Source organism: Miscanthus floridulus, chromosome 1 (genome assembly GCF_019320115.1).
Source record: "Miscanthus floridulus cultivar M001 chromosome 1, ASM1932011v1, whole genome shotgun sequence".
Taxonomy (NCBI): domain Eukaryota; kingdom Viridiplantae; phylum Streptophyta; class Magnoliopsida; order Poales; family Poaceae; genus Miscanthus; species Miscanthus floridulus.
The window spans coordinates 5,779,080-5,790,839 of record NC_089580.1 but is presented as its reverse complement, the minus strand read 5'-3'; the positions used below and the strand labels follow the sequence as shown (position 1 = coordinate 5,790,839).

General features: G+C 47.9%; 1 protein-coding gene across 1 annotated transcript; it reads left to right on the top strand.

Annotated features, from left to right (window-relative positions):
* Positions 1 to 11,017: 11,017 nt before the first annotated feature.
* Positions 11,018 to 11,551, top strand: LOC136451508 (uncharacterized mitochondrial protein AtMg00810-like). The gene is made up of 2 exons (XM_066452209.1): positions 11,018 to 11,230; positions 11,297 to 11,551. The coding sequence occupies exons 1-2, from the start codon at positions 11,018 to 11,020 to the stop codon at positions 11,549 to 11,551; spliced, it is 468 nt and encodes a 155-aa protein (XP_066308306.1).
* The last annotated feature ends 209 nt before the right edge of the window (positions 11,552 to 11,760 follow it).

The following is an 11,760-nucleotide window of genomic DNA, read 5'->3' as shown; positions in this document are numbered from 1 at the left end:
GACTCATTGTGAACAGTGTTTTCTATTGTAGTCGGAACTCCCGGGATCTGCGTCGGGACTTCCGACGTAGATCTGAACGGTTGGATTTTCACTTGGAGTATAAATACTCTTCTCTTCACTTCTAACCGTTACGGACTCATTTCACAGTTAGACTCACTCCGTGCTGAACAGCTCCCAAGCAACTAAAGCACCCTTCTCCTTCCTCCCTTGCTCTAATCTTCGATTCCCTTGGGTTTTGAGTGAAAGGAGAGTGGATTAAGTGAGAGCATCACTTTGGAAAGCTTGAGCACTTGATTTCTTCGTCAAGCCGGTTGATTTTGCGTCTATTACTCTTGGGGCTTTGCCCCTAGCCGGCTAGGCGTTGCCCTAGAGCTTCCATCTTGTGGAAGAGCCTTGGGAAGTTTGTATCACCTTTCGATTTCTTAGTGGAAAGCTCAAGTGACCTTTGTGGTCGCTTTGAGAGAGGCAAGGAGGTGGAAAAGACTCCGACCTTAGTGGTCACCTCAACAACGAGGACGTAGGAGCTCCTTTGTGGGGTTGCCGAACCTCGGGATAAATCCTTGTGTCCCGCGTGCTTGTTGTTGTTGTGATTGCTTGAGATTACTTGTATGTGCTTGTCTCCTTGTCTCCAAAATCTCCATTTTAGGATTTGGACTCGATCTACGGTTTGGAGGCATTACGGCGTCAAGGGAGTGACCCAACGTCTTCACCAAACCACTAGGAAGTGAGGTTGTAAGTTTATTTATCCGCAAAGTTAAATTTGGCACTGCTTTTGTAGTTCACGTAGGCGTCGGAACTGCTGACGTTTGCGTTGGAACTTCTGACAACGTCGGGAGTTCCGACCCAAACGTCGGGACTTCCGACAGTGGCTGACAAATTTGAACTTAGCTTTTGTAGTAATTTTTAGATACGCCTATTCACCCCCCCCCCCTCAAGGCATTGTTAGATCCTTTCACTACCCTCATCGGCAGGCTCAAGCATCTTTTCAGCTATTTTGCTCTCGGCCGGGATGCTCAGACGTCTTTTCAGCCATTTTGCATTTAAGAAACAACTCGGAGAAAGCAATGATGAGACATATGTTTGTCAAAAAAGAATCATCTTTATTGATCATGAATACTGATGTGTCACAATGATACATATGTTTTTGGTGAGCGCCATCTTTGTTGATCATGAACGTTGATCTCTTGCGTCTTGTATACATATTTTCCCTTGAGTTGTTTTCATGCATAGAATCTTCGTAGCTGACTGATGTGCCATGTATTGTTGACTTCTTTTCCGTCTTCAGTTATGAGCTTGTATGTGCCTGGTCCGATGACTTTTGTGATGATAAAAGGACCTTTCCATGGACTCGGTAGTTTGTGGCGTCCGTCGGTTTTTTGTATTCTTCTTAGTACTAGGTCTCCGACTTGTAGTGATCGAGACTGTGTATTTTTGTTGTAATGACGCCTTAGTCCTTGGAGGTATCTTGCTGATTGTAGGGTAGCATTTACTCTGACTTCTTCTGTACTGTCGAGTTCTAATCTTCGTGTGTGTTCTGCTTCTGTATATTCTGATTCTGCGCCCCCTTCTTGCCAACTGTCATCTTGGTGAGAGTAGTTCTGTGTGGCTGTCCGAGTAGGCATTTCGCTTCTGGCCTTTCTTGGTTGTTCGACTCGGTTGTTTTGACTATGATTTCTTCGGCTCTCTCCGTTGTGACTTCCACTTGGTCCAAGTCTTTCGAAAGCGGACTTCCTCTGATTTTGATCATCCTGTTCATGAGATGTTGCTCTTCTGTCGCGCGTCCTAAGGACTGTTGATCGGAGGAAGTCCCGGAGCTGTTCTTGTTTTTCATTGGGATGTGAAGTTGCTCTGAGTTCTTCTAATGCTTCTCGGATCTTATCGTAGGGTGTATTCGCTGCTCGTCCTTCTTCGACTTCTCGCTCTGATTTTCTTCTGTTGTACTCGGCTAGATCTGACTCATATTTGATCCAAGTGTCCTTTCGCCGCTTAGCACGGCGTTGACGTCCTTGTTTCAATTTATTCTTTCTTTCTCTCGCTTGCCTTTGACTTTCAGTCTCACCATCGTGCCCCTGGATAAATGGTGATATGTTTAATTCGGATTCATCTGAAGACCTTACGTCGGGTGCTTCTGGGGGGATCAATGGTGATCGAGGATGGTGAATCATCAATACTTCTCTAGCGTGAGTTGTTCTGTCATCGTCGTTGATTTCCGTACAGCCAGAGCTGTTGATAACTTCAGTAGAGGTTTTAAGGTCATAGATCGAATCTCCTTCTTGGTAGGGTAGAATTGCTGTTGTTGTATCGTCGACTAGTTGGGTGTCGTCATCCTCAGGAATGGTACCTGGCCAGTGAACGATGTAGTCTTGAGATATTATAGTTAAAACGAGACCTTCCTGGGCTCCTTTCAGTGGCATTCTAAGCACGGGATATGTGGATCCTTCGTGCCATGTCTGATAAGGTGTTGCCATGTTGTGGAGTCCGAACGGAAGAGGACCCGACTTCTTTGAAGTACTTTCAGTGAATTCCGAGTAGTATTCTTGATAGGTTGACGTCATGTTCCGGAGCTTTGTCAGAAAAGAACTCGGTTTTCCGAAAGAAATCGGACAAGACTTCATCACGGAAGCGGGACTTGAGTTTGAATCGGATGCGTGAAGTCGCAGAATCCGAGTTGGATTGGAAATCGCGAGCTGCGCAAATCTTCCAACAAGTTGATCTGTCATTGTCGTCGAACTGAAAGAGTCCTGATGATGATCTGAATCTTCGAGGAGACGGCCTTGGAGCTTGCCATCGTCGCCTGCCTCGCAGATCCATGAACCGAAGATGAAGATTGATCCCTTCGAGAAGATCATGCTATCGAGGTCCATCGAGCTCTCGGATGCAAAGTCACCGAAAGCCCCTACCTGGCGCGCCAGCTGTCGATGTTTGATCACCGATAGCCTGCCTCGGGGGTTCCCAGGGCAGTATGTTCGGGCTTCAGCGTATGCGGAACTCGACGGTTAACGCAAGAGACAGTCGATTTATCCTGGTTCGGACCCTCGATCTTTGATCGAGTAATAGCCCTACGTCCAGTCGGCGTTAGCCTTTGCGTTGGATTGATTATCCAGTGTTGTGTCGTACAATGGTCGTCTTGAACTCTCGATTCAAGGAGCCCTGCCCTCCTTTATATAGTCAGGAGGCCAGAGTCCTAGTTGGTTTACAATGAGAGTTCCTAGTAGGATTACAAGATAATACTACTACTAAGATTACAGGGGAAGAATTCTAGTTAGGCTAGTTCTTCTCCCTTCCTTGCGGGGTATCCCGTGGGTCCCGCACCGATAATTCCATTACCGTTTGCATTTACACTTGCTAAGCAAACAACACCTTAATGACTCCGTACCTAATGGTCATCACAAAGGAGGAGAGGGAGAAGGGGGCATGGTACATGTTGGTTTCAAGGAAAATCGCCCCTGCGCTTTATTACATATATTGAGCTCCACACAAGAAAAATATAGTTAAAGAATTGTGGAGCTTCCCTAAGATACTGGAACCATGCATAAGGTCAGCAGGTTACGGATCATGTCACTAAGAGGGTGTTTGGCAGGGCTCCTTCAAAGGAGTCGGAGCTTTTTTTTAGTCAAAAACAGCTCTAGTTCCTCTGTTTTTCGCTGAAAAAATTGTTCCTCCTGCAAACGTTTGCTAGAGCTCCTCTGGATGAGCCGGAGCCGGAGAGGAACCCTACCAAACAGGCCCTAAGGACGGGGTAGTGCTCCAACGGTTATCTGCAATTCGCCTCTAGTTCATCTAAAAAAAATTAGACAATTCCTTCCCTCATTTTTGCATAAATAGTTCATTAGGTTGAACTAGAAGAGATCCATAAATCGCGCCACACTCATCAGGGCCCTTTTTTTGTCAATCAGTTTTATGGGTGATAGGATGGATGGTCGCCTCGAGTTTCGATGGTATTAGTCATGTGACTCATGTCACTCTGCCACAGAAATGTATACCGTGGAGACAATTGAACTTTGTGTATGAATGTGTGAATTCATGATTTTCCATCTTGCTTACTCTGGATTTTCTGTAGCTGGTGCCTGGGGGTACATGTTCACCTTACAAGCTAGTATAGACCTCCTTAGGGCACCAATACTTTTTATTATTTTGGGAGTCTCCAGATGCTATGCTGTAAGGTGATAACTGAACCACTGGGGTCTTTCTTGATAATCTTTGCACTCAAAGTTTCAGGGTTGTTTTTCTGCGGTTCTCAGAGTAGGCTATTAAATTTTGAATTCTATGTCAGAAAAAAAAAACACAAACCACTCGTTCTCACAGATTCACTGAAACTTCGGAATCCAGAAGGTTCAAATTTGTGGTCCAAGCACATAGTGACTTCAGTTGCTTTTCTAGCTACATGAATATCTATGAAGTGCCGGGTACTCTCGGTTGATCATACATATATAAACCCTTCAGAGCCTATTTTTAACATGTCCTGATCAATCAGCAAGTTCTTCCCTTGGATGCCATTCTGATTTCATTTGGAACAGCGTCCCAAGGCTCTGCAGCTCACAGCTATTATCCAAGAAAAAATCCTACATGAGCAAACAACGAAACTGGATGGTGGCCATATACAATTATAATCAGACTGCATCATCATCGCCCTGTGCTAGCCTGTTCGCTTGTTGGTTTCAGCCAGCCCAAACCAACCAGCCAACAGTATTTTCCTCTCACAAAAAACCAGCATCAGCCAGCCCAAACCAGCACCAGCCCCAACCAGCGAACAGGCCCTGTAGTATGTAGATACACGCAGCCAATGAGCCCAAGAGGTGAGCCTTTTCGGATTCCTTATGGGAAAATGGATACCCAATAAACCATCTTGGTAAATGGCAAACCAAGGACCAGGTAACTACTACCTATAAGGTCAACGGTAGAATTTATTTAGAGTAGAACCAATGCTGCAGATGCTAGACAACACATCGCATGTTGAAAAGATCATAGAGATTCTACCAATGAACAGATCATTCTGAAATCTGAACGCCATCTAAGGATTTGAGCTGGAGCAAACACGACATTTTTTTTGGTGGTGGTGGGGTGTGTGTGTGTGGGTGGGTGGGGGGGGGGGGGGGTGCTGTTTAAACACAATACATTTGTTTTCACAGGGTTTCAACACTACACAAGGAACCAAAAAGTAGAGCCTCAACGAAAGAGAGAGGACTCTTAAACTTTCTGCACCACAATGGATGACTTGACACAACCTCAGTCAACTGTCTCATGTAGTTGGAAAGTACAATGACACAAGGGGAAACTGAAACATGTTAAAACATGACATGATTGGTATCGACTGTCATCATCTGATAAAAAGTGTACCACATTGACTTAAACATAAGTGTGAGCATGTGCATCAGCTAACCATAATATGACAGGAGAAATTGGCTCACCTTAAGCTTTCTGTTGCTTCTTCTCAAGAATTTTCTTCCAGCGCTTTTGATCAAGCACCAATGTCATGTCTTGCTAGCTGAGATAAATGGTTTCATATGTCAATCAACTTGTATTGAGCAAGGAAAAACACGGAATGTTAATAAATGGGATTCCATAAATACAGTCATACAGCCATAACATCGAGACAGATTTTATATATAAAAAATACCATTCGTTCACAATGAGGAAAAGGACAATAATTCATGCATCTCAAATGCTAAGGATAACACTAGAACAGTTGAAAATAAAGAATGACAAACGACTCATTCAATAAGAAAGTAAGAATGAAAAGGATGGACGACCCCAAAATCTTAGCAAATTCAGATTGATGAAAATAACATTTGAATCCCAACACATAAGACTCAGAGCATATGCCTAAATTTGATGGGTGCCATAAAACTTGCGAGCGTTATATTGAAATCCAGAACAGATTATCCAAACAATCTATAAACATGGCAGCTCCGTGGCAGAAGATTCTGTAAAACCATGCAAAATTTATAGATATGCTACTGGTGAAAAATAATTTATAGTGAAATCGCGAGAACCATTTTTTCTAATTTCTCCCTTTAAACATTAAAAAGTTAATTTCTCCATTTTTTCTAATTTCTGCATTAATAAAGGAGGAAACTAAAAACGGCCTTGGTTTGTTCATTTCTTCCTAAACGTTAAGCTCATTTTTTAAGAGCCTACATAACATTTAATATTTAGTAGTCAAATATGCCACTGTAATTGTTGACAGATCATAATGAACAAGTTTTTCAGTGTGTGCCTCAATGCAACACATAATGAACAAGTTTTGTTAGATACTGATAAATATAATTGGTGCTCGGCAGTCATCATAAAGCAAAGCCTGATCATACTTCTTCCATCCATAAATGTAACCATTTATAGGATTTTTAGGACAGATTAAGGAGAGGAAATGACCATGATACCCCAGGCCTCAATCAAGTGATCAACACCTTCCTCTTCAGGTAACCAATGCTGGTTGGTAAGTACACAGAGCGCCAACAAATACATACTGGAAAATGTCGTCATAGTTCACTTACAACGATTAATCACCTTTGCCACTTACTTCACTCAGCATGTTCGCTTGTTGGTTTCAGCCAGCCCAAACCAGCCAGCCAACAATGTTTTCCTCTCACAACAAATCAGCACCAGCCAGACCAAACCAGCCCAGAAACCAACCAGCGAACAGGCCGACTGTCTGTCGCACTGACAATAAATGGCCAGTACACAATGTGGAAGAGATCTGCTTGTTTCTATTTGTGGGACAAACACTATGGTTCGGCAGAACATAAATGGTCTGCACAACCTGTGGGGATATCAATCTAGAGCAGGATGGCAATGTGGACAAACATGACACATAGTAGACCGCAAACTACCAAAGCTCTCACTGAACATCGTTAAATTGGAATTAAGCCCATCTCTGTTGCCTCCCTCAACATATAGGCAAAAATTGTTGGACACCACCCAATTGCGAAATTTGCTGAAGGACATGGCCAAAACCTAGTCTAGCTGGTGGACAAATATTCCTCTCTGGCAATTTGCATGAGCATGCAAGAGGCAATGAATATGCATATAGATAATCCCGGTGAATAGACCCTCAGTTCACTGGGGTCCACGAGCTAGACTTGGTCTTCTTTCCTTGATTCCTGTTAGATAATCTACTGCTTCCTTGTGTGAACACACAGCGAGGGAAGGCGACGCCGAAAAGGCTCCCTGTTGTGGTACTGTAGCCGCTGTAGAGGCAGGCGCCGAACGGCTCACCTGCCGTACTATAGCCACATGCAGGGACAGACGCAGAAGTCAGTCCTGCTGTGTTATCTAGTCACTGTTGCAGCATGAGAGCTGTACTAGGACTAGATGGATAGAGTTGTATATATAGTTTGCCGCTGCAACTCAAACAAAGAGAGTTCAGATTTGTCATCTCTTATATAGGGCTCCAGCCAACGCTGATGCTTGTACTATGTGTATGCTCTGTTCTCCCTCTTCTTCTACCTCTAGCCATAGTGTGTGTGGTCGGACAATGCTTGTTCGTGGTTGGCTTAGCTAGTGAGTGCTCGGCAACACTAGCGGGTGCTCGGTAAGACTGGTGAGTGGTCAACTCACCTGAGCCGGTGATCTTGTGGGCTAACAAGTGGTATCAGAGCCGTACAAGCGCCATCGTCGGACTAACCACTGGCGACGACGAACGGTTCAGAGATGGGCAACAGCAGTGGCACCGCTGCTGCTACCCAGCCACGACCGAAGGTCGTTGTTCGCATGGTGCGGGAGGTCAGCGGCACCAGTTGGCCGATGCTGAATCGCACCAACTATGGAGAGTGGTCGGTGACCATGAAAGTCAAGCTCAGAGCTCGGCAGCTCTAAAATGTTGTTGACAAGGGCACCAACAATGAGGAAGATGACATGTCAGCATTAGAGGCTATCCTCGCTGCTGTACCGGTGGAGTACAGGGAGCCGTTCAGGGCGAAGAGCTCGGCTAAGGAGGCGTGGGGGGCTATTGCGGCGATGCGCGTCGGTTCCGACCGCGCAAAGAAGGCAACGTCCTAGATTCTGAAGCAGGAGTACGCCAACCTCAAGTTCAAGGATGGTGAAATGGTGGAGGACTTCTCCCTCCACCTGTAGACGCTCATCAGCAAGCTAAAAAGCCACGGCATCACCATCGACGAAGAGGAGGCGGTCTCCAAGTACCTCCACTCCGTGCCAGTAAAGTACATCTAGATCGCTCTCTCTATAGAGACGATGCTGGACTTATCCACCCTCACCATTGAGGATGTGATAGGCCATCTACGGGCGGTGGACGAGCGCCTAGAGCAGGCGACAACAATGAAGGACAGCGGCAAACTACTGCTAATAGAAGAGGAGTGGGCTACTCGGAGAAATTCGAGAAGGTAGCCTCCTCCAGCCACAGTGGCGATGGCAAGTGCCACAGCAAGGCTTCTTTAGAGAAGAAAAAGCAGGTCGACTCCAACGCCTGTCGACGCTGCGGGAAGACAAGCCATTGGGCATGAGAGTGCCCAAATCATAAGTAGGAGAAGAAGACTAAGGTTCATCTGGCGCAAGCTAATGATGATGATGAGGCCACTATCTTGATGGTGATGTTCTATGCACTGCACGACATCAAGGCTGAGGAGAAGGAAGAGGCGACGATGGTGGAAGGACCTAGGAAGGCCCTAAAGGCTATCAACCTCGATGAACCACACGCCCATGTCCACCTCGGATGTGTGGGCACCGACCAGGAGCAGTGGTGGTACCTAGACTCTGGTGCCAGCAACCACAAGACGGGCTCCAAGGCATCCTTCTCTGAGCTCGATGATGATGTTACCGGTACGGTGAAGTTTGGTGACAGCTCAAGGGTGGCTATCCAAGGGCACGGCACCATCATCTTTAGGTGCTAGAACAGGGAGCACCGCACGCTAAAGGATGCATATTACATCCCACAGCTGTGTTCTAGCATCATCGACATTGGTCAGCTGGATGAGCATGGTAGCGAGGTACTGATCAAGGATGGAGTCCTTAGGATCAAGGACCGGGAGCAATGACTTCTCGCCAAGGTGAAGAGGTCCTAGAACTAGTTGTACCTGCTTGACCTGAAGGTAGAGCAGCCGGTGTGCCTGGCGGCAAGGCACACCGAGGAACCATGGCTGTGGCATGTCCAATTCGGACATCTCAGCTTCGACACGCTTGGTCGGCTAGAGAAGATGGTCTGAGGGCTACCCCACATCAAGCACGGAGGTGAGCTATGTAACAGCTGCCTGGCCGGGAAGCAGAGGAGGCTACCATTCCCAAAGGCGGCCAAGTATCGTGCGAAGGACGCTCTCGAGCTCGTCCATGGCGACCTCTGTGGGCCAATCACGCCAGCTACAAATGGTGGTCGACGGTACTTCCTCCTGCTCGTGGATGATTGCAGTCGTTACATGTGGCTGCAACTCTTGACGAGCAAGGACGAAGCGGCGATGGCGATCAAGAAGTTCAAGATGCGCGTGGAGGCCGAGAGCGGCAAGAAGGTCCACATGCTGAGGACTGATTGTGGTGGCGAATTCACTTCAATGGAGTTCGCTGCATACTGCACGGATCAGGGTGTGGTGCAACACCACACCACGCCGTACTCGCCACAATAGAATGGCATGGTGGAGAGGCAAAACCAGATGGTGGTCTGCATGGCTTGATCCATGATGAAGGCCAAAGGCATGCCAGCAAGGTTCTGAGGTGAAGCGGTGACCACTACGGTCTTCATCCTCAACCGCGGTCTGACCAAGGCCCTGACGGGCAAGACACCATTCGAAGCTTGGTATGGGCGCAAGCCAAGCGTGTCCTTCCTCCGGACATTTGGCTACATCGGCCACGTTAGGAAGACGAAGCCGATCCTCACTAAGCTAGAGGACAGGAGCACACCAATGGTGTTCCTAGGCTACGCAGAGGGTACCAAGGTGTACTAGCTCTACGACCCACGTGGAGACAAGGTGCTTGTCTCGCGCGACGTCGTGTTCGATGAGAAGGCGGCTTGGGACTAGACTAGTCCGAGCATGGGGAAAGCTGGTGGCTTCACCAGCACCTTCATCGTCGAGCACTTGGTCATCCACGGTGGTGGAGATGCTAGGGAAGAGGTGCTGAGCACTCCGGGAGTGCTGAGCACTCCAGCGGCAGAGCCAAGCACTCCTGGAGCAGTGCCGGGAGGTTCTATAGTGGCTCCAGGACGGGTGCCAAGCACTCTCGTAGCGGAGCCAAGAGGTCTTGTAGTGGTGCCGATCACTCCAAGACTAAGGCTGAGCACTCATATAGTAGTGCCAAGCACTGCAGGGGTAGTGACGAGCTGTCCAGAAGTAGTGCCGAGCACTACAACTAGGGTGCCGAGCACTCCAGGTGTTGTGCCGAGCACTCTGGTGGAATAGGGAATTCCATCAACACTAATCGAGTTCGCCTCACCTCCAAGTGACATCACTGAGTTTGTGGATGCCTTCCATGAAGGTGAGAAGGTGCGGTTCCATAAGCTGGACGACATCGTTGGTGGCATAGGGCCCTCTAGACTGGTTGGTTAGCTACTCAATGACCAAGAGCTGCTACTCGTCAGTGTAGAGGAACCACCCACATTTGTGCTAGCCGAGCGTGACAGAACTGGTGATGGGCGATGCTAGAAGAGACGAAGGCAATCGAGGAAAATGAGACATGGCATCTCGTCGATCTACCTCTAGGATGTTGTCCGATCAGCCTGAAGTGGGTGTATAAGGTCAAGAGAGATGAGCTCGACGCCGTTGTCAAGCACAAGGCGTGCCTTGTCGCCCGAGGCTTTGTTCAGCGTGAAGGCATAGACTTTAAGGAAGTCTTTGCACTAGTAGCGCGCATGGAGTCAGTCCGTTTACTACTAGCTTTGGCAGCAGCAAAGGATTGGCGCATCCATCACTTGGACATTAAATTGGCCTTCCTCAATGATGAACTGGTGGAGACGGTCTTTGTTAGACAACCTCCAGGTTTTGCTGTCAAGGGAGAGGAGCACAGGGTGCTCCGACTGCGCAAGGCGCTCTATGGGCTGCGGTAGGCCCCATGAGCATGGAACACCAAGCTTGATGCCATGCTAGGTGAGGTTGGGTTCCAGCGGTGCGCAACCGAGCACGCGCTCTACACATGGCGATGGGGGAAGGAGGAGCTCATCGACGATGTGTATGTGGACGACTTGATCATCACCAGCATGCGCATAGAGGACATCAACGGCTTCAAGCGAGAGATGGTGGCTCGTTTTCGAATGAGCGATCTCGGCGCACTCTCCTACTACCTCAGCATCGAGGTGAGATAGGGGAAGGAGGAACTCATGTTCGGTCAAAGCACGTATGCCTCAAAGCTGTTGGAGCAGAGCGGCATGGCTGAGTGCAAGCCATGCGTGACTCCGATGGAGGAGCAGCTAAAGCTGACGAAGGACAGCACCGCAGCGAAGGTGGATGCAACACTCTACCGAAGCATCGTCGGCGGTCTGTGCTACCTAGTCCACATGAGGCTGGACATTGTGTTCATCGTGGGCTACGCCAGTCGCTTCATGAAGGATCCTAGAGAGGATCACTGGGCTACGGTGAAGCGGCTACTGTGCTACATCAAAGGGACGGTGGATTAGGGGATCATTTTTCTCAAGACCGGTGGGAGTAGGCTGCAGCTCACTGTGTTCCATGATGCAGACATGGCGGGGGACATCGACGGATGACAGAGCACCTTTGGCATGCTCGTCTTTCTCGAGTCGGCTCTAATTTCATGGCTGTCGCTGAAATAGAAGATGGTGGCGCTATCTACGTGCGAGGCAGAGTACGTAGCTGTGGCCATAGCGGT

Coding starts and splice junctions, on each gene's coding strand:
- LOC136451508 (XM_066452209.1), top strand. CDS start 11,018: ATGCTAGGTGAGGTTGGGTTCCAGCGGTGCGCAACCGAGCACGCGCTC. Junction 11,231..11,296: donor CCTACTACCTCAGCATCGAG/GTGAGATAGGGG, acceptor CTGTTGGAGCAG/AGCGGCATGGCTGAGTGCAA.